Source organism: Ahaetulla prasina, chromosome 9 (genome assembly GCF_028640845.1).
Source record: "Ahaetulla prasina isolate Xishuangbanna chromosome 9, ASM2864084v1, whole genome shotgun sequence".
Taxonomy (NCBI): Eukaryota; Metazoa; Chordata; class Lepidosauria; order Squamata; family Colubridae; genus Ahaetulla; species Ahaetulla prasina.
Window position 1 is genome coordinate 4,725,885 of NC_080547.1, and position 27,582 is coordinate 4,753,466.

Here is a 27,582-nt window from a genome sequence, read left to right on the forward strand (position 1 = left end):
GGTTTGGGAAGCTAACGTAGCCAGCGAAAGGGGATGGTTCTCAAACCCAAGACGCCTGGAATGCAGCTGTGTTTACTGGCTTCCATGGAGCAAGATCCTTTGTTATTTCCTCTCCCCCTCCTCCTCTGCCTTGAAGATTGTGCTACACACTGCAAATAGGCTGCCAAGAACTTCAGACAAGAATGTACCGGGTCAGGGTTTAGCGCGAACGAGATACAGCGGCCGTCTAGGACTCTAAAATACTCAAGGTGCCCCTTTTTTTCGTGCTAGAGTTAAGATCGAGTATCCGCTGTCTTTTTATTTTTAATTGTCTGCGCCTATACAGTTCAGGAAAAGCCAGTTTCCCTTCTTAATTATGAACGTTTCGCGTTCAGATCTCCTAGGGTAGCATTTTTATTTTATTTTTTTTAAATAGGGAGATGTTGAAAAAGTGGAATTCCGTATTCATTATCATGCTGTTGCACTATCCTTGAACTATGCATGATAGCACCCTGCGGCAGTGAAGCATTATAATTTCTGTTCCTGAAACGATCGACTTCACTGTAATCTTAATTTCAGTGTAAATACAAAGCGGTGCCTTATTTACCCAGGCCTGCTCCGGTTTTTCTAACTCCTGCCTACGATGTAATGAATAACAGATGCTAGACATGGTATTTGGTGCCTCCACAAATGACTTCCAGTGGGGAGTTTATGTTCTTCTAATGCAGGGAAAGAAGGGGGAAAAAAAGACTATGAAAGACTAAAAAGGATGGTTATGAATTAAAATGGTTCCAGAGGATTTAAGTTCCAGCCAATACAGATTCCACAGCAATGAACATTTTTATAGACACATCAAATTATCCCGTTTTTTCCAGGGTTAGTTTGAAAATATTTGATGCCTCCTATATTAGGGTTATGCTCTTCCTCCCTCCCTCCCTCCCTCCCTCCCTCCCTCCCTCCCTCCTTCCTTCCTTCTTCTTATCTCTCCTTCCTTCCTCCCTCCCTCCCTCTTATCTCTCCTTCCTTCTTTCCTCCCTCCCTCCCTCTCTCCTTCCTTCCTTCCTTCCTCCCTCCCTCCCTCCTTCCCCCTTATCTCTCCTTCCTTCCTTCCTTCCTTCCTTCCTTCCTTCCTTCCTTCCTTCCTTCCATCCATCTCTCCTTCCTTCCTTCCTTCCTCCCTCCCTCCTCTCTCCTTCCTTCCTTCCTTCCTCCTCCCTCCCTCCTTCCCCTTATCTCCTTCCTTCCTTCCTTCCTTCCTTCCTTCCTTCCTTCCTTCCTTCCTTCCATCCATCTCCTTCCTTCCTTCCTTCCTCCCTCCCTCCCTCTTATATCTATTTCCTTCCTCCCTCCCTTTGTCTCTCCCTCCCTCCCTCTCTCCTTCTTCCTTCCTTCCTTCCTCTTATCTCTCCTTCCTTCCTCCCTTCCTCCCTCTTATCTCTTCTTCCTTCCTTCCTCCCTCCCTCCCCCCCTCCTTCCCTCCCTCCCTCTTAGCTCTCCTTCCTCCCTCCCTCCCTCCCTCCCTTTTTGCCTTTGTATCAGTCTTAATTCCTTAAGTGCCTGGACAAATCCCTACAATTTTCTTGGCAAGATTTTTGGATGTGGTTCGCTTTTCCCCCCTGAGAGGGCTGAGAGAGAATAAAGAACAAAATATCAGAGTTGGAAGGGACCCTGGAGATCTTCTAGTCCAACCCCCTGCTCAAGCAGGAAACCCTAGACCATTTCAGGCAAATGGCTGTCCAATTATTTCTTGGAAACCTCCAGTGATGAAGCAGAACTTGGCCCATGGTCACCCAGCATGCTTTGTAAGGCAGGCCTAGAAGTCAGGTCTCCCGGTTTCTGGCCCGCTTCCTGTAACCACTGGACCAACTGGCTCTCAGCCCCCTCCGTATTGCACTATGAACCCATAAGCAGGATTGTGTAATCCATATAATGAACAGCTGCAGCCTAATCTGATTAAATTCAAAATGAAACCACCAAAAGAAAAGGCATATGTATGTGAGGCATTAATTATTATTATTATTATTATTATTTTTTGCTTAGCACTTCTAATTTCTAATGCCAGGAAGAGAAGCCCTCAGCTAGGTTTTGGGAGGACCAAACAACATTTCAAGATACTTTCCCCTAAGATTCTTTTGCTGTCTCGGTCCCGAACAATGGAACTGGCGTCTTTTCCCTCCCTCCCTCTCTTCCTTCCATCCTTCCTTCCTTCCCTCCCTCCTTCCTTCCTTCCTTCCTTCCCTCCCTTTCTTCCTTCCTTCTTTCCTTCCTTCCTCCCTCCCCCCTTCCTCCCTCCCTCCCTTCACTCCATCTTATCTCTTCTTCCTCCCTCCCTCTTATTTCTCCTTCCTTCCTTCCTTCCCTCCTTCCTTCCTTCCCTCCTTCCTCCCTCCTCCCTCCTCCCTTTTCCCCTCCCTTTCTTCTTCCTTCCCCCTCCCTCTCTTCTACCTTCCTTCCTTCCCTCCCTCCCTCCCTTCACTCCATCTTATCTCTTCTTCCTCCCTCCCTCTTATTTCTCCTTCCTTCCTTCCTTCCCTCCTTCCTTCCTTCCCTCCTTCCTCCCTCCCCCCCTCCCTCCCTTTTCCCCTCCCTTTCTTCCTTCCTCCCTCCTCTCTTCTACCTTCCTTCTCTCCCTCCTCCTTTCTTCTTCCTCCCTCCCTTTATTTTTCCTTCCTTCCTTCCTCCTTCCGCCTCTTTTCTTTTCTTCCTCCCTTTCTTCTTCCTTCCTTCCTCCCTCCCTTTTCCTTCCTCCTCAATTTCTTCCTCCTTCCTTCCTCCCCTCCCTTTTCCCCTTCCTCCCTCCCTCCTTTCTTCTTCCTTCCTCCTTCCGACCTCTTTTTCCTTCCTTCCTTCCTTCCCCCCTCCCGTTTTCCTTCCTTCCTTCCTTCCTTCCTTCCTTCCTTCCTTCCTTCCTTCCTTCCTTCCTTCCTTCCTTCCTTCCTTCCTTCCTTCCCTTCCTCCCTCCCTCCCTTAGGCAAAGTCCAACAATTCTCAAGTGTTCATTTTCATAAAGCCCAGTTAGCTTAATTTCCTGGGGTAGGTATTGTTCCTCGAAATGTAGTCACATGTGACCTTTGGTCAGTTTTTGCCCTTCCCCCTTTTTAAAATATCCTTGTGGAGACTACAGCCTTGCATTGCGGTTAATAGTAAAAGCAAACCATAACCAACCAACCAACCAACCAACCATTAAAGGCTTCAGGTTGAACCCTCACTGAATGTTTTTCCATGGAAAAACGCACTGCATATAGAAAATATCCCAGGAGGGGTGGGGAACGCACTGTAGACATTTGTCTGAAGCAGCAGGTCTCCAACCTTGGTGTTCTGTCCCCCTCGCCTTCGTCTGAGCGATGACTTAATTAGCCGGCACTATCAGCTCTGGCAGCAAACTAACGAGCATCTGCCAAGTGGCTCTGTTATCTCCATTGATGCCGATGAGTCAACAAACAGTACTTCAGCTCTAGTCAAGCAGTTGATTTGCCTGCTACGAAGAGGCATAGCAGCCCTTGCTGCTTTTATATCCTGTGGGGTGTGGTTCCATGACTCAGCACTTCCTAGGCCTGCCCCACCCCTGCTTCTGTTGTTCCCACCTCTGCTGCCTACGAAACCTAGGGTCCAACCAGGCCTGATTGCCATCAGCCGGGTCTGGAGACGTGGCCTGGGGGGGGAAGAGTCAGGGGACGGAGGCCTCATTATCTCTTCCACCTAGCCTGCCTCTGGCTCCTGGAGCTGAGCCAGAGAAGGAAGCCGGTGCTCCTGAGGTAAGTCCTGATGGCCGTTCCCCCTCACTTTCCAAGTCACTTTCTGGCAGGGGGCCTGGCTCGGGGAGGTACAGACACAACACTTGGCAACTTTAAGCCTGGCGGACTTCAACTCCCAGAATTCTGGGAGTTGAAGTCCGCCAGACTTAAAGTTGCCAAGCTTGGAGACCCCTGATCTGAAGCAGACTGTTGCTGTTTTTTCAAAACATACTGGAATCTTTTACAATATTGTAAGGGAGAGCATTTCCTTGCGAACACACACCTATAACTTGCAGTTTTACATTCCTTGGGGAACTGACTCCCCCGCCCACCTCTTCCAATCTTTGAGCCTGGAGGCTGCATTCATGTGGGCGCTTTTAACCGGCTGCCCTTTGAAACCGAGTGGGACTTCTGTAAGCAAGGTATCAGGTTGATGGTCTCTTGCGCAACTCCCAGATTCAAGGAGCGGTTTGGGGAGCAGAGAGTACAGCTTGACTCCACCCGTGCTGGCAGGACCAGAGGCCTGGCCCTCTGGCACCGCGGTGGGCACGACTCAGCCTGGGCAGGCTTCCTTCTTGACTCAGCCTGGCAGCTGTGGGCTACTCGGCTTTTTTACCACGACCTGGCAGCTGTAGTCCTAAAGCTGCATGTTTCTTTCTCCTCTGCCAGGAGTTACTGGAGAAGGAACTGCGGCAGCTCAGCGAAGAGTTGGACAAGGATATTAGAAACCTGGAGCAGCAGCAACTTATCCGTAAGGTAAAGCTTCCCTTCCCCACCCCACCCCCTCTGTTTGCTTCCTCCCCCAAGTGGCATAGCACAGACCATGCATTCCTAAGGTGGCTTGGACTCCAAACCAATAGCCCCCAGCGTGGCCTTCAGAGCCCTTCCAAATATTGTTAAAATCTATTTTTTTTTAAAAAAAAAAAGGAGAGGAAAGGAACAATATTAAATGCAAGGGTGGAATGCTATTTTCCCCCAATATATCTTATTAAATTGAAATTTGAAAAACTTGAAAAAAAAGTTGTTGTTTTTGTAGGCCTTACAAGTTGTCTTGTGAGACCCCCGCACCTGGCTTAAGGTTCACTTAACCTTAGAATCCTGGGAATGCTACAATGGTCGTAAGAGTGAAAAACGATCATAAGTTATTATTATTATTATTTTTTTGCAATGCTCTTGCAATAGCAATAGTACTTAGACTTATATACCGCTTCACAGGGCTTTACGGCCCTCTCTAAGCAGTTTAGAGAGTGAGCAAGCATATGGGCTCCCAACAGTCTGGATCCTCATTTTAGTGACCTCGGAAGGATGGAAGTCTGAGTCAACCTTGAGTCGGTCAAGATTGAACCACTGGCAGTGGGCAGAGTTTGCCTGCAATGTTGCATTCTAATCACTGGGAAGGGAGGGAGGGAGGAAGGAAGGAAGGGAGGGGAGGAAGGAAGGAAGGAAGGAAGGAAGGAAGGAAGGAAGGAAGGAAGGAAGGAAGGAAGGAAGGAAGGAAGGAAGGAAGGAAGGAACCAAAGAAGGAAGGAAGCAAGGAAAATAGCAATAGCACTTCGACTTATATACCACTTTACAGTGCTTTACAGCCCTCTCTAAGCGGTTTACAGAGTCAGCTTCTTGCCCCCAACAATCTGGGTCCTCATTTTACCCACCTCGGAAGGATGGAATCAATCTTGAGCCGGTCAGGATCGAACTGCTGGCAGTTGGCAAAAATATACTGCAATAATGCATCCTAACCATTGGGGAGAGGAAGGAAGGAAGGAAGGAAGGAAGGAAGGAAGGAAGGAAGGAAGGAAGGAAGGAAGGAAGGAAGGAAAGAGGGAGGGAAGGGATGAAGGAAGGAAGGAAGGAAGGAAGGAAGGAAGGCAATAGCACCTAGCACTAGCACTTAGACTTATAAACTGCTTCAGAGTGTTTTACAGCCCACTCTAAGCGGTTTACAGAGGGCTGTAAAACACACTGAAGCCTATTGCCCCCAACAATCTGGGTCCTCATTTTATTGACCTTGGAAGGATGGAAGGCTGAGTCAACCTTGAGTCAGTCAAGATTGAACCACTGGCAGTGGGCAGAGTTTGCCTGCAATGCTACATTCTAATCACTTGGAAAGAAGGGAGGGAGGGGGGGAGGGGGGGAGGGAGGGAGGAAGGAAGGAAGGAAGGAAGGAAGGAAGGAAGGAAGGAAGGAAGGAAGGAAAATAGCAATAGCACTTAGACTTATATACCACTTTACAATGCTTTCCAGCCCTCTCTAAGCGGTTTACAGAGTCAGCCTCTTGCCCCCAACAACCTGGGTCCTCATTTTACTCACCTCGGAAGGATGGAATCAATCTTGAGCTGGTTAGGATTGAACTGCTGGCAGTTGGCAAAAATATACTGCAATAATGCATTCTAACCATTGGGGAGAGGAAGGAAGGAAGGAAGGAAGGAAGGAAGGAAGGGAGGGAGGGAGGAAGGAAGGAAGGGAGGGAGGGAGGGAAATAGCAATAGGACTTAGAGTTATATAGAATAGAATAGAATAGAATTTTTATTGGCCAAGTGTGATTGGACACACAAGGAATTTGTCTTGGTGCATATGCTCTCAGTGTACATAAAAGAAAAGACACATTCATCAAGGTACAACATTTACAACACAATTGATGGTCAATATATCAATATAAGTCATAAGGATTGCCAGCAACAAGTTATAGTCATACAGTCACAGTCAGGCTGTTGCCCCCAACAATCTGGGTCCTCATTTTACCCACCTTGGAAGGATGGAAGGCTGAGTCAACCTTGAGCCTGGTAAGATTCGATCTGCCAAACTGTCATAAGCCAAGGACTGCCTGTAACCAGTGGTGGGATTCAAATAATTTAACAACCGGTTCTCTGCATTAATGATTTCTCCCAACAGCCAGTTCATCAAACTGCTCAGAAAGTTAACAACCGGTTCTCCCGAAGTGGTGCGAACTGGCTGAATCCCACCACTGCCTGTAACCATATTTTAAAATTCACACTATCTATTTTGTTGGCTGTACTTTGGTGCCTTTAACTGGAGTTTACCCAAAAAGTCTCATTCTGTCATGCCTGTTCCTGAAATGATCGGATTAACTCTGCATGTCAAAGGCTAAAGGAAAACAAACGGAAGGTTTTTTTAGGACATGCATAAACATAAATAGAGCCCTTAAGTAAAAGGTTAACAACAGTAGCTATTTATAGCCTTCTGTTGGTCTCCTTTGTGTCTCTCCACCTGTATTTGTATAATGCAGTCAGATGTTGATGCTTATTCCATGTTCCACAGCTGCAGCAGAGAAAGATCAGGCACATAGGGGTTGTCACATTCAAGGAGGGCGGAATCAAAAACCAGGTTATTGTGGTTTCTTGTATATTGTTTTTGTTAGCGTTGGTAGCTTCTATAGTAGCATTTTTTCCAAAAAGATCCATTTCCAGATGAGTGAACTTCAACTCCCAGAATTCCCCAGCCAGCATGCTGTATGTACGTTGTATGCATTATTGGCTATCCATTGGTATTCTCAAGACAGATACTCCTCGACGTGCGACCACAACGGAGCCCAAAATTTCCATTGCTAAGTTAAACAGTGGTTTGAGTGAGTTTTGCCCCATTTTTCGACTTTTCCTGCCACGGTTGTTACGTGAATCCCTGCCATCGTTAAATTAGTAGAAGGGTTGTTAAGTTGCTAAGTGAGACATTTCCTAAGTGAGTTTTGCCCCATTTTACGACCTTTTTTGCCACAGTTGTTAAGTGAATCACTGCGGCGGTTAAGTTAGTAACACAGTTCTTAAGTGAACTTGGCTCCCTCGCTGACTTGGCTTGTGAGAAGGTCACCAAAGGGGATCGTGTGACACACACACACACACACACACACACACCCCCGGGATTCTGCAACCGTCATAAATATGAACCCGTTGCCAAGCGTCTGAATTTTGATTGCGTGACCACGGGGATGTTGCAACGGTCATAAATGATAACTTCAAACCAGAGGCGGGTGTCAGCAAGTTCTGACCAGTTCTGGAGAACCGGTAGTAAAAATTCTGGAAAAAAATCCTTCCCCTGCCACGCCCACCAAGCCACGCCCACCAAGCCACGCCCACCAAGCCATGCCACTCCCACCAAGCCCCGCCCACAGAACCGGTAGTAAAAAATGTTGAAACCCACCACTGATCCCACCTTTATTATTTTTACCAATAACTCAAGACAGCGAACACACACATACAATTCTCCTTCCCAGTGGTGGATTTTAAAAATTTTTATTACCGGTTCTGTGGGCATGGCTTGGTGGGCGTGGCATGGCTTGGTGGGCATCGCGGGGAAGGATACTGTAAAATCCCCATTTCCTCCCAATCAGCTGGTTACTCGGGAGGCAGAGAATAGATGGGGCGGAGCTAGTCAGAGGCGGTATTTACTGGTTCTCCAAACTACTCAAAATTTCCGCTACTGGTTCTCCAGAACTGGTCAGAACCTGCTGAATACTCAGTGGTGGGTTTCAATTTTTTTTTTTTACTACCGGTTCTGCAGCAAGACACGATTATGAGATCCATGCGCTCCGCACAGGAGAATTGTTTTGAGAGACTGCGCCGCGGGCAAATGGCTTTGTTTACTTCTTACTGCAACACGACACGGCACACATGCACGCATTAGACTCACTTCTTTCTCAGTGAATATTCAATCATACACGGGTGAGCACAATAATTCACGTTTTATTCATTCATTATCCATTTATCATATTATAGTGTAAGATAAAGGTAAAGGTTCCCCTCGCACATACATGCTAGTCGTTGCCGACTCTAGGGGGCGGTGATCATCCCTGTTTCAAAGCCGAAGAGCCAGCGCTCTCCGAAGATGTCTCCGTGGTCATGTGGCCGGCATGACTCAACGCCAAAGGCACACGGAACGCTGTTCTTTTCCCACCAAAGGTGGTCCCTATTTTTCTACTTGCATTTTTACGTGCTTTCGAAACTGCTAGGTTGGCAGAAGCTGGGACAAGTAACGGGAGCTCACCCCGTTACACAGCAGCACTAGGGATTCGATTATAAATACATTTTACATTATAAATATAAATACATTTATATTGATAATGTAAATATAATAAATAAATTATAAATAAATAATATTATAAAATAAATAAATACATTTTACATTATAAATACAGTATAGTGTATTCTGTATTATTGTTGCAATGAATAAAAGGTCTCTTTTATTTACGATATTTTTTTTCCCCTTCAATTTATTTGTGCCCTCCTCCTCACTGTAAAAAAGTTGGTCACCTTAATACTAATTTCAAACAAACGCTTGTCCGCTCGCTTCTTAAAAACCTCCGTCGATGGAACATCCCTCAACTTCTGGACTTAAGTCGTCCCGCTGGTTAATTGTCCTGGCTTTGATTTGACAAATTTCTCCTATTAGATTCCTTTGAAAGGAGGTGTTGTTTGTCGTTGGGCATTTGATGGGATTGGTTTAAAAAGAATTTTACCGGGTGCCTTTTCCAAATGCCAGTCTGGGATTCTCCTTTAGACCAGTTGGCCTTTAGGACCCTGCTGTGTCCTGCCTGCCCGCCTGCTTCCACCCTCCCCTGGTTTTCCCAGCACCCTGCCTGGAACTTGCTTCCCTCCCTCCCTCTCTGCTGGCTAAATATTTTGTTGCTGGCTGGTTTCCGCCCCACGACACGAATTCAGACTCTTCCCCACACCGCTCTCTGTGTCAGCTCTCTTTTTTCCCCTTTCTCTTCGCAGAATCCCCCGGTTGGTTCCTCTGACTGCCCCTCTTCCCTGGCCTTCCCTGCCCGCTGGTGAGTATGTGGAACTGGGTAGGGTGTTGGAGGGGAGGGGGTAGGGAGGGAGGGAGGCTGGCACAACTCTTAGATGCTGGCATGCAGAGTGCCCGGCTTGCCACTTGCTGCTTCCTTCTAGCTGCCAGCCGGCCACACCTTGGCTGGCAAGGGTAGCGTCATCCCGAAAGCGTCTCGGGTGGATCTGCTGCGTCCCCGCCTGCCTGCCTGGCTGGAGAAAAATTTGCAAGAGGGGAGGGTGGGTGGGATGGAAAGGAAGACAGGGCAGGCAAGGCAAGGCAAACGGGGGTGCAGCATGGTGAAGGGAGGAGGGTAGCTTCCCATCACTAAACTCCAGATCTCCAGATGCTTTGGACTGCATTTCCGACCTGCAGACGTTGGAGAAAGTTTGTTATAACTGAAGGGTTGAAAGAGGAAAAGTTTTGAGAGTTAGAAAGTTGTTGTTGTTTTTTTTCTTCCATTCAGGAGCGCTGCTCCCTTTCCCTTGCAAGGAGTGGTGTGTGTGTGTGTGTGTGTGTTTGTGTGTGTGTGTTAAGAGATGAGCTGAACTTTCTGCCTGCTGAACTGAAAGCATCCCGCCCAGATTCCCTGGCAAAAAGAGAGCTTCCATGTCTTGAAGAAATATATCTGGGAAGGTTTGGGTTGGCAGGAGGAGGAAGCGAACCGCAGGGCATAGGACTCATTGCGTTAGCTGAGTAGAGCAGTGAAGATCTGGCCCTAACTTTCTCAACTTTAGCGACTTTAAGAAGCGTGGGCTTCACACCCTTCTTAAGTTCACACCCTTCTTAAAGTCGCTAACGTTGAGAAACAGTGAAGCATTGAGTAGGGCAGGGACTTTTCGGTCTGAAGTAGCAAGGCCGTCCTTATCAGGACTCATCCTGTTTTGCACATCCTGTCTCACACACGCAGAGAGAAAAAAGAAGCAAGCAAGATACGTTTAGGGTCATCGGGAAGAGAAAACAGTCTGGCTGTCGGGGACTTTGGACAGAGGGGAAGAGAAAATGTGTCGGGGGGGGGGGAACGTGAGTTAGATTCTAACTTTTGATGGCCTTCTTGGAGAGCTGGCTGAATCTTGTCTTCTGGGACTGGTTCTGACATGGAAAGAATTCGGAAGAATAGTGGAGGATGGTCCAGACCAGAAGTCTCCAACCTGGGCAACTTTAAACCTAGAGGACGTCAACTCCCAGAATTCCCTTTGCTGGCTGGGGAATTCTGGGGGTGGAAGTCCTCCAGGCTTAAAGTTGCCAAGGTTGGAGACCCCTGCCCAGAGTCATGTAATCCCCTTTTGCGACCTTCTGACAAGCAATGGGGAAGCCAGATTCACTTAACAACCGTATTATTAACTTAACAACTGCAGGGGTTCACTTCAATTGTGGTCGTAAGTCGAGGACTGCCTCTATAACCGTGATGGCGAAACTTTGATGTTCCTGTGTGCTGGCCTGGGTGCCAGAAGTGGCACGTGAAACCATCCCGTGATGTATGCGCGGCCCCACTGGCCTGCGCGCGGGCGGGAGCACTGATACCCGGAAGAGTGGAGGTCCATCGCGCATGTGTGAGCCGGCACCCAAACACCCGGATACCAGCATGGAAGCGCACCCGACGAACAGCTGGCCTTCGCGTATGCGCGCAACGTCAACACAGAAGGTTGGGTGCTGGCCTGCGCATGTGTGCTGGAACGCTGCTCTTCTGGGTTCCGCAGCTCCCGCGTCCACGACGGCCAACTGACCGGCGCGCATATGATCACAGGAACGCGGAAGAGGAGCCAGCGAGGCCACGCATTCTTCGTGGGATGGTTTTGCGTGCCGCTTCCAGCACCCATGCCATAGGTTCGCCGACACTGCTCTATAGCATGGCCCAGTTGGGACAGTTAATTGGGGGATTTTTGTGTTTGCAAACGTAGGCAATTGGCCTACTTCACTAAGCCACTTGAACCCTACAAGACAGTAGTGGGTTGCAAATCCCGTGGCTACCGGTTCGCTTGTTGGCGTGCGCGCACTCGTGGGTGCACACACACTTGTGGGCACATGTGACGCTTCTGCGTGTGGGTGGCTGAAGCCTCCTGCCACCGCTACCAGTTTGCCCAAACCGGGGCGAACCGGTAACAACCCACCACTTCTACAAGATCACTTTAAGCGCTTCATAGTTGAGTAAGAATCTGGAGTTTAGATTCCGGGCCCTCCCCGCCCTTCTCCAGGATCCATTCCACGAAAACTTAATAACATCTTACGATTATGAAAGATGAAATGATGATACGTTCCTTGTTGAAACTGTATAGTCTCTGGGTGTGTGTACTGTATGTCTGTCTGTCTGTGTGTGTGATGTATAGGCTGGATTACACATTGTTTGTTTTAGTAATGGCTTGTTGACTAATTTAGCGGCCAGGTTTACATAGCAATGCTAAGATGTACGCCATAACATACAACCCACAGTGTGACATTCATACAACTTGCAGAGCCAAAACTTAACCATCAGATTGTGGTACTTTTTAAATGCACGAGGTGAGAGACTGTTTTATAGTGGTTGAGAAATAAAATTACTAAGCACTGAAGCTCAGCTGTTTGCCCTCCTGCCTGGTTGTATTCTTGTTTGTCTTTTGCACAAAACAGGCAACTTGGCTTCCCAAAATTGACAATTTTGCTGCATGCCTCATCACGGGATATAAAACTCAGTGAAAGTGTAGAGTAGAATAGAATAGAATTTTTTATTGGCCAAGTGTGATTGAACACACAAGGAATTTGTCTTGGTGCACATGCTCTCAGTGTACATAAAAGAAAAGATACGTTCATCAAGAATCATAAGGAACAACACTTAACGATAGTCCTAGAATAGAATAGAATAGAATAGAATAGAATAGAATAGAATAGAATAGAATTTTTTATTGGCGAAGTATGATTGGACACACAAGGAATTTGTCTTGGTGCATAGGCTCTCAGTGTACATAAAAGAAAAGATATGTTCATCAAGAATCATAAGGAACAACACTTAACGATAATTCTAGAATAGAATAGAATAGAATAGAATAGAATAGAATAGAATAGAATAGAATAGAATAGAATAGAATAGAATAGAATTTTTTATTGGCCAAGTGTGATTGGACACACAAGGAATTTGTCTTGGTGCATCTGCTCTCAGTGTACATAAAAGAAAAGATACGTTCGTCAAGGTACAACACTTACAACACAAATGATGGTCAATATATCAATATAAATCGTAAGGATAGAAGCAACTAAGTTACAGTCATACAGTCATAAGTGGAAGAAGGGGTGATGGGAACTATGAGAAGATTAATAGTAGTGCAGATTTAGTAAATAGTTTGACAGTGTTGAGGGAATTACCTGTTTAGTGGAGTGATGGCCTTCGGGGAAAAACTGTTCTTGTGTCTAGTTGTTCTGGTGTGCAGGGCTCTATAGCTTCGTTTTGAGGGTAGGAGTTGAAACAGTTTATGTCCAGGATGTGAGGGATTTGTAAATATTTTCACGGCCCTCTTCTTGATTCGTGCAGTAGACAGGTCCTCAATTTTTCCATCCATGCTGGCTGGAAAATTCTGGGAGTTGAAGTCCACAAGTCTTAAAGTTGGCAAGGTTGGACAATCCTGCATCAAAACAATTTAAAAGGGCTGAAGTTGTACATCAGCAAAATATTTGCTGTTTGCCAGGTTCTTCTTGTAGCCTCCACACTTCCTGTTCATCTTGACCCTGACTTGCTAAGACATCTCCAGGGGCCTCTGGCTTGGACTTCAAGAGAGGCCTGCTAGTTATTTGTGGAAAGAAGAGTTGGAGAGAAACCTGCTCAACTTCTGAGCTTTGATTCCACAAGAACAAGGGAAGGAGTTTTGGATGGATCAAAGCTAATCGTAGAAATAGAGGAAATTGTGAGGAAGGTAGAGTCTTTCATTATTGGAAAGGATCCCTGAGAGGTGCTGCTTGTTTGTGGATTATTGATTGGCTGTATTCCCATCTCCTGAGGGACGCGGTGGCTCAGGGGCTAAAACCCTGAGCTTGTCGATCGAAAGATCAGTGGTTCAGCGGTTCGAATCCCTAGTGCTTCCGTGTAAAGGGGCGAACTCCCGTGACTTGTCCCAGCTTCTGCCAATCTAGCAGTTCGAAAGCAGGTAAAAAATGCAAGTAGAAAAAATAGGGACCACCTTTGGTGAGAAGGGAACAGCGTTCCGTGCGCCTCTGGCATTGAGTCATGCCGGCCACGTGATCACGGAGACGTCTTTGGACAGCGCTGGCTCTTCGGCTTTGAAACGGAGATGAGCATCGCCCCCTAGAGTCGGGAACGACTAGCACATATGTGCAAGGAGAACCTTTACCTTTACCTTATTCCCATCTCCAAGATGCAAATCCTTTTTTCTCCTTTTGTTGAAGGAGCATGATAAAATTAGCAATAGTAATTGCACTTTGCAGCCCTCTCTAAATGGTTTACAAAGTCAGTATATTTGCCCCCAACAATCTGGGTCTTCATTTTTATCGACCTCAGAAGGATGGAAGGCTGAGTCAACCTTAAGTCCCATCAGGAGGTGAGGAAAAAAAATACAAAGTTAAAGGACCACATTGGGATTAATAGTGAGAAGATAAGAATGCGGGAAAGTGGGAGGAGGAGAGTGGATGGAAATACAGGACAAGCAAAAAGAATAAAGGATTTTAAGAGAAAAAGGGGGGGGAAAGGGGGAGAAAGAAAGAGAAGAAAATTAAAAAATAGTCGAAAACATATTAAATGGTTTAAATATTAATAATGGAATTTGAAAGCATAAAAAATAGTTGACAATATATTAAATGGCTTAAACATTAATAATGGAATTTGAAATTACAAAAAGTTTTTCAATGTAACTGGAATTTATTTAAAGCATTAGAAATGATATTATGAAGATAAATTGAGTTTTCTTTTTTTTTCTTTTCTTTTTTGACTAGGATTAATACTATATGGATTGCTATTGAATTGCAAATATATTTATATACCTTGATGAACGTATCTTTTCTTTTATGTACACTGAGAGCCTATGCACCAAAGACAAATTCCTTGTGTGTCCAATCACACTTGGCCAATAAAGAATTCTATTCTATTCTATTCTATATGAATGATTCTGATGTTTGATAAGTAGTATATATAAAGGATTACAAATACTAACTGGGAAATAAAGGGTTTAATCTAAAGGGAGTAAGGAGAGGGGCGGAAAAAAGAGAGAAGTTGATAAATGATTAGAATTTAGGGCGAAGGGTAACATTAGAGATACAACATAAACAAAAGAAGGAAAATAGAAATGAGAGAAAATATATTAATGTAAGCATATAAAATGTGTTGGAAGAGAACTAAAAATTGTATGAATTTGAAACCTGGCCAATATTTGTTCAGAAAAAATGCATTGTATGTTGATGTGTGTGTGTGTGTTAAAAAAATTACCAAAAAATTACCAAAAAAAAAAGTCCCATCAGGATCGAACTTTAACTCTGGGCAGAGTTAGCCTGCAATACTGCATTCTAACCACTGCACCATCATGGCTCCTTGTATGGATTACAAATGGGGTTGGTCCCAGGCAGATTGTAGATATGAAATGTGAAGAAATATGATCGAGTCCAAGATATATAAAGCCGGTCAGTCAGGGAAGTTACAAATACCAAGTCTTCTTACTAACGTAGACTTGCACAACAAACAAGGTCTTCTTTCAGTTCGGCAAAACACAGTTCAATTCACAACAGTCAGTATCTTGAGGAATCAGTAACTAGCCATGATCAAGCAACGATCATAAAGCTCAAATATACAGTTGCAGCATGTCATCATGTTACAATGCTGTAGCATCCCTGTAGATTCCCCACAAGCCATAATTTAGTAGTCCTTTTATACAATGGCTACAGAGCTCAACTGATCAGGATGCTTGCATGATGCAGCACAGCCTTAAAGCAATATCATGCCTTTCTACCAACATACATAGTTAGTTTATATATTGCCTGGCCAACTAGTTAGGCAAATAACAATTTCCTGACACCATGCTTAAGTCAAGTGTCAGTGAGTTAGTCATTAAGCAGATCTGATTTTACTGCCTATATTGGCTGGATTGAGCTTGCTTTCACTGTGTCCCCAACTTTTCTTACTTGGCAGCCCATTGCCCATTTCTGGTGTCCATCCTTTAGCCCCGGGCCACATACCAGCCAGCCCAAGAATGGAGAAGGGAAGCCCAGGCGTCACCAGGAGTACCTGGAGCAACTCTCTACCCAGGAACGGTATGACTCAGGGTTTATATGGAAGAATGTGGGCATGTAATTCAATTCAACAATTCAAGGGGGTGAATATTCCTGTGTTTCTCCAAAAATAAGACAGGGTCTTATATTAATTTTTGCTCCAAAAGACACATTAGGGCTTATTTTCTGGTTAGGTCTTATTTTGAGGGAAGTATGGTACTAAATGCATCCATCTGGTTGGCACTCATAACTGGGGCTTATTATCTGAAAAATCATGCTAGGATTTATTTTTTGGTTGGGTCTTATTTTTGGGAAAACAGGGTAGAAAGTGCAGCCATCTACAAGGTCTGGTCTTCTCAACTGATAATAAGTGGCTAGAGTGTGGTTGGTATACACCCAATAAATATATAAATATCATGTTTCCCTGAAAATAAGACCCAGTCTTATATTTTTATGAACTCCAAAATAAGCGCTTGGCCTTATTTTTGGGGAGGTCTTATTATTTTGGGGGGTGTGGAGCAAGATGGGGCTCTTCTTGCCGTCTTACCTGATTTCCAGCTTTATTTTCGGGGAGGGCTTATTTTCCAGCTAAGGCTTTTTATATATAAACATTTTATTACGGTCATCGACCAGCAATAGACATACAATAAATTAAAAATAATACTGGCATTAATTGTGAATAATAACATCCCTGTTATAAAAATACATGATCTCAAACCGTTAGGGTCACTCCCTAATTTACATGAGTGGAGAGCCGATAAGTATGTGAGTAAATGTATTTCCCCCCAAAATTTTTATAGGTATCTCCAAAAAATTAGTTAGGGCTTATTTTCAGTGAAATACGGTACTAAATGCATCCATCTGGCTGACAATCTTAACTGGGGCTTATTTTTGGAGTAAGGTTTATATTGCGAGCCTCCTGAAAAATCATGCTAGGGCTTATTTTGGGGTTGGGTCTTATTTTCGGAAAAAAAGTATATTCTCTAGAAAGTGAGCATGCTTTGCTGTCTTCTGTAATCAAGTGCCAATTTGGAAAAAAAGAGGCCCTTGAAAAGGCTGGAGGTAAAATAGATCTTCTCAGATCTCATATATGGGCCTCTGTGGCTCAGACTGGTAAGACAGTCTGTTGTTAACACAGCTGCCTGCACTTACTGCAGGTTCTAGTCCCACCAGGCCCAAGGTTGACTCAGCCTTCCATCCTTTATAAGGTAGGTAAAATGAGGACCCAGATTGTTGGGGGCAATAAGTTGACTTTGTATATAAATATACAAATAGGATGAAGACTATTGCTAACATAGTGTAAGCCGTCCTGAGTCTTCGGAGAAGGGCGGGATATAAATGCAAATAATATATATATATATATAGGAAGTGTATTGTGCAGATTGGTGTTTATGTTCCACATCTTCTGGACAAAAAAGAGACTCGGTGACAGTTAAATCCCATCTATGTAAGCGGACAATGAAAACTACTTTAGAATCTTTCTTGCTAGGTTTCTTACTGTATGTTTTTTTTTTTCAAAAAGAAAAAACTTCTGAGAACATTTATCGTATATATTCTTTCTTCATCTCCCTTCTAAAATAATGCGCTATGTATAGTTTTCTACGAGTTGCAATCTGTATTTAGAGATAGAGACATGGAACATTATTTCCTTAATTATGCACCAAATTTTTTTTTTCCCTTTGGGGCTGAAGATCGTCTTTTTCTCCACCACCTCCTCATTACAGTTTGACTTGCATATTAATGCTAATATGATGCAAATTGCAGCTAAGTCAGCAAATACACGGGTTGAAGCATCCAACTCTGGAAATTTGCCATAATACAGTGGGTGGTCAGCTATTTTGTTGTGTTCTGGATCGTTCTTGTTAAGAAAGATGAAAACACGGAAGCGTCTCCTAAAATGTTTTCCTTTGCTCCTTAATCAATATGGATGGAGTCTAGTGACACGAAAGCATTTTTGGGCAGCTGGATAATAATTTTTTTGATGCTGGAGAGCCAAGTGGTTTTTTTGGAGAGCAATCATATATATATGTACTCCCTTTCTCCCATTGCTATCTAGGGAGTTGTAGCCAGTCCCAAATCACTCATCTCTCTCAAAAGAAGACAAATAGTGAAATTGTTCCCAATTAATCTTTATAGGTCCTGCCAATATGCTCTGTTCCATTTTATTTTACTTCCAGTTTTGTTCTGTTTCCTTTTCTGGGCCAATGAACTGAGCCACCCACCAATCTTAATTTTGCTCACTTGGGTAGCTGCGTTGTGTTGCGTCTATGTGTGTTCAAATTAAAGGAATGTGTAAAATAAGAGAAATGGGGGTAAGGATTAGTTTGCTCCAAGGGAAGTATTGTAGATGGTTGGAGTTGAATATCGCTATTCAATATAATATGGATGCGCTGTTTCTTGCAAAGTGGATTATTGACATTTGGTTTATATGATTGGTTGAAAGTTAGCTCTACCTTTTTCCTTTCAGTTCAAAAAGATTTCACTCTTTCCCTTATTTTCTTCATCCAGATCCTCTGAGAGTCCCGGGGCAAAGTCCCTTCCTTGATTCTTCAGAAATCCTTCTAGATAGTCCTCCCAAGAGAGATGAGAAGAAGGTGAGCTGCAATTTCCACCCAAGAAGAGGCAGGTTGGATTGTCGTGGGCTGTTGGTCTTTCTCAACGTGGCTTCTTCTAGCTCAGGTGTCTCCAACCTTGACAAACTTTTAAGACTTGGGGATTTCAGCTCCCAGAATTCCCCAGCCAGCGTGAAGTCCCCAAGTCTTAAAGTTGCCAAGTTTGGAGACCCCTTTTCTAGATACATTGGGACAACTTCTAGAACAGGGGCGTCAAACTCAATTTCATTGAGAGCCGCATTCGGGGGGAGGGGTAAGGGGATGGCCAGCTCAATGTCGCTCCTGTCGGCACCTATGGTGGCCTGAGCACTCTGCCAGCAAAAATGGGCTCCTGAGCTCCATTTTTATGGTCACAGGGTTGCAGGAGGCCCTGGCAGCCGAAAATGGAGCTCGGGAGCCCGTTTTCGCTGGCAGAAGCACCATGGGACGATCCTTTACTGTTTTCAGGGTGGCTCCGCGGGCCAGATCCAGTGGTGGGATTCAGCCAGTTCGCACCTATTCGGGAGAACCGGTTGTTAACTTTCTAAGCAGTTCGGAGAACTGGTTGTTGGAAGAAATCTTATTATGTTTTTTTCCACTTTACAGGACTAATCCTGTAAGGAAGGCAGGAAGGAAACATTCTGGTGGTGTTTCTAGCCTAATCTTTATTGTCCTGCTTACAGAAACTGCCTCTCTGGTTAACCCTTAGTACATTGTAACAGCTAAGGCGAAGCGCCCATCGATGTCAGTGATGTTGAGTTGGCCACACCCACACAGTCACATGACCACCGAGCCATGCCTACCCAGCTGGTCATTGGGGCAGAGAACCAATTGTTAAATTATTTGAATCCCACCACTGGCCAGATCTAAGTACCTCACGGATCGGATCCGCCCCGCCGGCCTTGAATTTGACACCCCTGTTCTAGAATCCGAGATGGACAATCTTTCAACATTTGAAAGGCCATGGATTTTCCAGCCTCTTTTAGAATGTTTTATTTATCAGGAGCCAAATAATAACTCAGCCACATTCGTACCACTAGTTAATCTGCTTTAATTTTTCTGCTCTCACCGAGAGAAAAAATACATTGGTGACAGATTTGCTGTCCAAGTTTTTTTGCTTTCCATACGTCGCCAGTTTACCAGAAGACAAGTGTTTTTCTCCGTCCCTGATTGACAGGATAAGAAATTCCTTGCAGAGGAATTGTAAAACTTTCTGCAGGAATTTAGCCAAACCCGAAACCTCTCTTGCATCGTTGAGTGTTTGTCCGCATGTCAAGAATAGGTGAGGTTAGGGCGTGAATTAAACATTAGAAAACAGCTTAGATTGGGTTTTCCATTGCGTAAGGTACCTGTTCCACTTCTGGTATTCTATAGGCCAGTGATGGCTAACCTTTTTGCCACTGTCTGCCAGGAGGGGGGGGCAGTGGGGGGGGTCCCACGTACGTGTGCCCACACCCATAATTCTATGAGCCGTGCCCCCGCACATGCGCGCATAACCCCCCACTCCCCCCACTCCTGGCACGCGATGGCCCGGTAGGCCTGTTTTTCTCTCTCACTTGGCTCCAGAGCCTTTCTAGGAGTCGGGGCGGGGGGAGCCTCCCCTCCCCCCCGGAGGTCTTCTAGATGCCAGAAACTGCCTGTTTGCTAACTTCCAGTGGGACCGGAAGTTGGCAAATGGGCCGTTTTCAGCCTCTGGAGGACCTCTGGGAGGGGGAAGGCTGTTTTCGCCCCCCCCAGACTCCTAGAGAGGTTCTGGAGCCAGGTGAGAGAGAAAAACGGGCCTCCCCCAGGTCCTCCGGAGGCAGGAAACAACCTGTTTCCCTACTTCTGGTAGGCCCCAAAGGCCCGAAAATCAGCTGGCCAACAGCGCACGCATGCCAGAGCTGAGCTCGCGTGCCCACTGATACGGCTACGCATGCCACCTGTGGCACACGTGCCATAGGTTCGCCATCACGGCTATAGTCCATACCAGCATGCTTGATGCAGGTAGTCCTCAACTTACAAACGGTTCATTTAGTGACTGTTCGAAGTTATAACAACACCGAAAAAAAGTAACACTGCTGTTTTTCACCCTTACGACCGACCACTGTAGCATCCCCATGGTCACAGGATCAAAATTGTGGATGCTCGGCAACCGACTCGTATTTGTGACGGTTGCAATGCCCTGGGGTCACGTGATCCCCTTTTGTGACCTTCTGACCAGCAAAGTCAATGGGGAAGCCCCAAGGTTCACTTAACGGCGGGTTATTACTAACTCCAGTGATTCACTTAACAACTGTGGCAAGGAGGGTCATCAAACGGAGCAAGCTCACTTCACAACTGTTTCACTTAGTGACAGAAATGCTGGGCCTAGTTGTGGTCATAAGTTAAGGACTACCTGTAGTTGTGTTCTTGGCTGGTTTTCTTTTATGTTTTACTATCCTGACGAAGTGCCTGGTTTCTCTTTATAATTGAATGCCCTTTAATTGGGCTTTGGACTCTGTGTCTGCTTTTAACTTATTTCTCTTCCTCCCCCTCTGCCAGATGAAAGCTGCCCGCCTCAAATTTGATTTCCAAGCAGAATCGCCAAAGTAAGTAGCTATATCTGACAGCCTTTGGCAGTCATATAATATTTTAGTGTCTTGGCGCTGTTGCCACACTGGTGAATTGTGATTATTGTAGCACAGAATTGAGGCCCAAGGTCACACTGAGCTCTTGAAAGCCTTTGGCACGGCCGCAAGAGGTTTCTAAAGGTGATTACTAAATTATAGCATTTGATATAATTAGATATACCCTATTTTTTGGAGTATAAGATGCAACTTTCCCCCCCCCCCAAAAAAAGAGGGTGAAAATCAGGGTGCATCTTATAGTCCGAATGTAGCCCCGCCCAGCTTCTGAAACGGAGGTTTCAGAGGCTGAAAAAAGCATCAGAAATGAAGCTTCAGAAAAGAAGCCCCCAAACAGAGCTTCAGAAAAAAAGCCTCCAAACAGAGCTTCAGAAAAAAAGCCTCCAAACAGAGCTTCAGAAAAAAAGCCTCCAAACAGAGCTTCAGAAAAAAAGCCTCCAAACAAAGCTTCAGAAAAGAAGTCCCCAAATAGAGCTTCAGAGGCTTTTTTTCTGAAGCTGTTTTGGAGGCTTTCAGAGGCAGAAAAAAGTTTTTTTCTGAAATGGAGTTTCAGAGGCAGAAAAAAAAAGCAAAAAAAAAAAAGCAAGGCACAGAGCTCAAAACCAAGGAACCTGTTGCTAAAATTCACCTCTGGGAACAGCTGATTGGGGGCATTCCGGGAGGCCGATCCACCTGCCAGTCAGCTTTTTGCTTATTTTCCTCCCCAAAAACGAAGGTGTGTCTTATACTCCGGATACTTCCAGATTACAAATGCCAGGAATTTTGGGAGGACATCTCAATTTCATTAAAAATGCCATATGTGAAGTTAGCAACTTTAGAATGCAAAACATATGCTGTACCGTGGAACATATGGCTCTAACCCACATATGGAATGTTTTGCCATGTTGAATGCTTAACTCTTCTTATGCCATGGATCGAAAACTTAGGTAGTGACCTGCTCCAAAGCACCCCAAATACACTTGGTTCACCAGCTGCAACGTTCTTGATCCGTTGGATTTGACAGAGATTAACGATGGCTCCATCATCTCACTGATCAGAACTGTCAGTCAGAACATCAGTCAGAACTGATGAAGCTTCTTGGATGAGAAGCAAAACTTTTTCTTCCGCAAGGAAAAAAAAATACTTCCGTTGCCTTTTTAAAAAGCACCTTTGAGACAATCCATGAGACTCGGATGGCTGAGAATCTCCACAGACTTTCTGCCTGGTATGCTCAACATTTAGCATAAATCTGCCGTCTCTTTTTAACAGGCTCTTAATGGTGAAAAAGAGTTTAGTGTGACTTTCGGTGTGAATCCTGCCTTTCTATTCTAAGAAGCCCGGAAAGCAGATAACACAAGTTGAAAAACAAAAGCAATATTGAAAAGTTTAGTATTATTATTATTATTATTTTTAAAAATAGTGTTAGTTATTCAGAGGAGAAAGGCAGGATCGAAATCGAATTAAACCAAACAGGGGGAGAAAAATTGCCAGTGTGCTTTCCAAGTGCAACAAGATTCCTCATCCCCTCCCCATTCTGGGTCACGTGATCTTCTTGTGTGAAGCTTTGCCCAAGTCCTTCAACTCTCACTGTTTTTCTGCTTGAGTGGAGAACACACCCCACTGTCCTCCACCAAATATTTCCTGGAGCAACATAGCTTGAAAAACCACAGCTACATACTTTGGACCCAACGAAAGGATTCAATTTGTCTCAATTGTGGCATTAAGCCATTAACCTGAACAGGAGGTGGCTTGTACAAACCCAGAGAGTTGATTTGAAGAGAGCCTTGAAGGAGGTTCGCTCTGAAAGAAGTTTTTAACAGTGGTCCTTATGTCGACCTGCTTGTCTTTCAGAGAATTGACCTTACAGAAAGGTGACATTGTCTACATCCACAAAGAAGTCGACAAAAATTGGCTGGAAGGGGAACACCACGGCAGGGTGGGCATCTTCCCTGCTAATTACGTGGAGGTAAGCCTCTGGGGCCATTGGGACTTCCTGGCTGCTCAAGTAAACTTGAAATAGATTTTGTATACGGAAGAGAGAGGAGGCAGCAGAAATTTGAGGGAAGGGGCTAACTTTTTAAGAGTTCAGGATCCCCACTTGCTAAAGGGCAAAATTAGTAGTTAAAAAAACTTGTTTCATTGTGCCACGCTGGATATTGGCAGACATACTTTCTTCTTTTATGCTTCCATTCTATTATTCCTCCAGACCAGGAGGAATGTAAAAAACTCAAGGCCCGGGGACCAGATCTGGCCCGTGGGGTGCTTAGCTGTAGCCCGCGGGGCCGCCCTGAAAACAGCAAAGGACTGGCCTGTGATGCCTCTACCAGTGAAAACAGAGCTCACGCGGCCCTCCTGAGCTCTGTTTTCCCTGGCAGAGGGTTGCAGGAGGCCGTCGCAGCCAAAAACGGAGCTCGGGAGCCCGTTTTCCCTTGCAGAGGGTTGCAGGAGGCCGTCGCAGCCAAAAACGGAGCTCGAGAGCCCGTTTTCCTGGCAGAGGGTTGCAGGAGGCCGTCGCAGCCAAAAACGGAGCTCGGGAGCCCGTTTTCCTGGCAGAGGGTTGCAGGAGGCCGTCGCAGCCAAAAACGGAGCTCGGGAGCCCGTTTTCTCTGGCAGAGCACTCGGGCCATCACAGGTGCCCCCAATAAGAGTAACGTTGAACTGGCCACGCCTACCCTTGGCCCCCTGAGGTCAGACAGAACCCTGACGCGGCCGTCCATGAAATCGAATTTGACACCCCTGCTCTAGGCCTTTTAAGGCATTATGACTACTGCAATTATTTTGGAATAGAAGAGTTGTTGGCAACTTTGGAGCTGTTAATTTGCATTGTGGTGGTCTCTTAATAAGCAGCACTGTTGTGTCAAGGATTGTAGAGCCAAGGGCCGCAGTTAGTCTCTGAATAAGCTGGGCCAGGACAAATGATAAGTCTGATGTCGTTTAGACGTGATAAAATTAGTCAGTGGCACGAAATAATTGTTCGGATTATCCCGTGTTTTGAAAATCATTGTATTTCCTTCTGAAATATAATTCAGCGAAAACTTTGGACGACCTCAAGTGGTACCCAAAAACTGTAGGCCGATTTCATTTGTTTTGCATCACTGGCATATATATGCATAGCAAATGAAAGATCCTTTCATTAAGGCTTACTATTTGAATGTAGGCCTTGACCCAATTGCATTTAACCATGGTTCAATTATTCCTCTGTCTACCATTAGCATGGAGACAAAGTCAGAGCACCAGTAGTAGATGTGGGGAGTGTTGTGAGATACAGACGTTTCCATCTTCTTCAGTTGCTCAGGTGTTTCTCAACCTTGGTCCTCTCCCTTAGTATTTTATTTACTCTCTTGCTTCTTTCTGGATCTGTTTCAGGCCTGGCACCTTTGCCTGTGTTGCTTACTTGTACATTGTTTTGACTTGGGAATTACTCAAATGGGTAAGGGAGGAGAGGCAGACAAACCAGGTCCAGGTGCGGAGCTGGTAGCAGAGTCAGACAGTGAGGAGGCTGGGGAGGAACATGGGCCAGTCCTGGAGTCTGGGGAAGGGTCAGACGAGGGCCCTGCATCAGAGGCAGAGGTGGAGCCAGGGCCATCTGGGAGTTATGTACTGACTCCAGAGCCTCCAGAGGCTGACATCAGCGAGGCAGAGGAACAGGGGGAGCCTGTACCCAGTGCGCGCATGTGCAGAGCTGCCAGAAGGCAAGGACAGTTAAGACAAAAGGGGTGACTAGGGAGTAAGATGATGGGCCCCTCCCATAAGACATAAAAGAGGAGCAAGGGCACGTGAGCCTTTGCAGGAAGCAACTTTGTTCGTGCTGGTTGGTTTAAATTCTGAAGCTCCGTTTTGACTCTGTGTTCCATGTGGCCTTGCAAAGCTAATTGCCAATTAAGTCTTTGGCAGCGTGTCAAGGGAGATAAAGGCGGGTGCTTGTCAGCCTTATCCCGAAAGACTGTGGCAGACTTCTGTCAAGACTCTTTACAAACTATTTGTGACTCATCACGGGCTGGGAATGAACAGAATTCACAGCCATTGAAATAAAAAGAGGGTTTTGGGAACTAATTGTGTGCTTTTTATTGTCTCAGGAAGCCTAGGTCAGAACACAGGCAACACAAATCCAGCCAAAGTCCCAAACTCAGACTCTCTACCTTCCTTTTTCAACATAGGTCCTGCCTCCAACCGAAATTCCCAAGCCCATCAAAGTGCCCTCCATCCAAGTCTTGGAGTATGGGGAAGCAGTGGCCCAGTACAACTTCAAAGGAGACCTGGCAGTAGAACTGTCCTTCCGAAAGGTATCAAACTCCACGTATTAGCAGAAACATACCATTCTTGCTCAGAGTGGAGCCAGCAGCAAAAAGGCTTCAGGGCCTCCTTTCCATGGCTCGTCTGGGCTCCAGGCCAGTTCATTCCCCTCCAACAGATGTGGGGTTTGGGTTGGCTGTCTCCGCTTCTCATAAATGGAGCTCTGAGGCAGCCAGTAACATTTTTAGTGCCTGTAGGAAAAAATGCAAGGGGCACCTCCTGTGGTGATGGAACAATGTTATAAATAATGTCCTGCCACTTTCGAACATCAGTGCTGAAAACTGCCACCTGAAAGCACGGGTGAAATGCTACCGGTTCGCACCGGTTCGGATGAACCGGTAGTGATAAAAACTACCAGTTTGGGCGAACCGGTAGTTAAAAAAAAAAGCTACCGGTTCGGGCGAACCCATAGTTTAAAAAAGCTACTTGTTTTTCTGAATCGATATGTCTAACAATCAGCTGTGTCGCATGGTTTTATATTCACTAGAAAGCAGGAAATCCTTTAAAAAATCCTTTAGATTTAGCGAATCGAAATCACGCGGCACAGCTGTTCCCCCCCGCTTGCTGTTCCACTTAACTTGTCAAATCTTTTTCCACGCAAAGCACGTTTGGTGTGCAATAAGCATATGCGTGCAGCGTGCTTTTGGTGCGCACTGTGCGTTTGTGCACACAGCGTGCATTTAGCACACACCGTGCAGGCACAGGCGGTGAAAAGTGGAGGATTTCACCACTGCCTGAAAGAAGCCGGATTGTACAGAGCCAATGGCAGAGCCGGCTTTGCTGAGTTTTGATCATCTTGTATCATCTCATCACTCTTGGAAAGCTCTCCACCAGGAAAAAAAACACAACATTTTGCTAAAGAGAGAAAGATGAGCCTTGCAGATGGTTTGGGTTACTGTACAGCTTTCCTGTGCATTTATCAATCTGTTTTTGATGGGCAGGGATATTAGATAAGGTAGCTCAAATCATCTGGAGATTACAGTTCCTTTTTGTACCTTTGTTTGACCGAGATCAATTGAGCAATGTCCTTGCTCAGTTTAAATGCTTTGTTCTGGATTCATGTTTAATTCAAAGAGCGACCTAACAATTAGTAGCTTCTGGAGAAAGAACAAAGGGCATGTATTTGCAAAATCAGGTTGGCTGTTGTTGAACAAATGTTCCACTCCACAGAACTTACGATTTTATAAACCTTAAGAACATTTATAACAATAATATTTGAAACGGGCATTCTCTTCCCCACCGCTGGGGATCTGGGTCATTGCTGACCTTTTGGAGAAAAGGAAACGTGGTGAAAAAGTAAATAAATAAATGGAATAAATAGCAAAAGGACTTAGACTTTCATACCGCTTCATAGTGCTTCACAGCCCCTCTCTAAGCGGTTTACAGAGTCAGCACATTGCCCCCAACAATCTGGGTCCTCATTTTACCCACCTCGGAAGGACGGAAGGCTGAGTCAACCTTGAGCAGGTCAGGATTGAACTCCTGGCTGTGGGCAGAGTTAGCTTGCAATGCTGCATTCTAACCATTGTGTACCGTGGAAGGAAGGAAGGAAGGAAGGAAGGAAGGAAGGAAGGAAGGAAGGAAGGAAGGAAGGAAGGAAGGAAGGGAGGGAGGGAGGGAGGGCAATAGCACTTAGACTTAGATACTGCTTCATAGTGCTTAACAGCCCCTCTCTAAGCGGTTTACAGAGTCAGCACATTGCCCCCAACAATCTGGGTCCTCATTTTACCCACCTCGGAAGGATGGAAGGCTGAGTCAACCTTGAGCCAGTCAGGATTGAACTGCTGGCAGTGGGCAGAGGGAGGGAAGGAAGGAAGGAAGGAAGGTAGGAAGGAAGGACAATAGCAATAGAACTTAGATTTATATACTGCTTCACAGTGCTTTACAGCCAGTGGTGGATTTTGACCGGTGTTACCACCAGTTCGATTCATGCACGCATTCTACGCAAGCGCAGTGTATTGAGGAACAGCTAAGACGCATCAATCTGCTCTGCCGCGCCTTTCAGCTGGGCTAAAAATGATTGAATATAAAATATGTATAACGCAGTGGTGGGCGGGAGGGCCAAGCTAACCGTCAGAGAGAACCGGTTCGCCCTCACCTCACCATCTCCACTACTAGCTCGCCTGAACTGGGGCTAACTGGTAACCACTGTTTACAGCCCTCTCTAAGCGTTTTACAGAGTCAGCCTCTTGTCCCCCACCAATCTGGGTCCTCATTTTACCCACCTCGGAAGGACGGAAGGCTGAGTCAACCTTGAGCCTGGTGAGATTTGAACTGCCAAACTGCAGGCAGCTGGCAGTCAGCGGAAGTAGCCTGCAGTACTGCGCTCTCACAACTGCGCCACCAGTGGTGAAAGAAAATGTGGTGAAAAAGTAAATAAATAAATAGAGTAAATAAATAAACTGGTTGCTGTTACTCAACCAGTCAAGAGGCCATAGA

The 27,582-nt window shown here is 45.5% G+C and overlaps 1 protein-coding gene across 8 annotated transcripts in view; it reads left to right on the forward strand.

Moving 5' to 3' along the window:
- Positions 1 to 27,582, forward strand: part of SORBS3 (sorbin and SH3 domain containing 3) — a 92,735-nt gene that overhangs the window by 53,976 nt on the left and 11,177 nt on the right. For all 8 annotated transcript variants that reach the window (XM_058194755.1, XM_058194752.1, XM_058194754.1 and 5 more), the window contains 7 exons: positions 4,383 to 4,469; positions 9,440 to 9,495; positions 15,595 to 15,716; positions 18,183 to 18,268; positions 20,789 to 20,835; positions 22,702 to 22,816; positions 25,008 to 25,133. In XM_058194755.1, the coding sequence (XP_058050738.1) occupies positions 4,383 to 4,469; positions 9,440 to 9,495; positions 15,595 to 15,716; positions 18,183 to 18,268; positions 20,789 to 20,835; positions 22,702 to 22,816; positions 25,008 to 25,133 (639 nt within the window). The remainder of the gene's footprint in view (positions 1 to 4,382; positions 4,470 to 9,439; positions 9,496 to 15,594; positions 15,717 to 18,182; positions 18,269 to 20,788; positions 20,836 to 22,701; positions 22,817 to 25,007; positions 25,134 to 27,582) is intronic.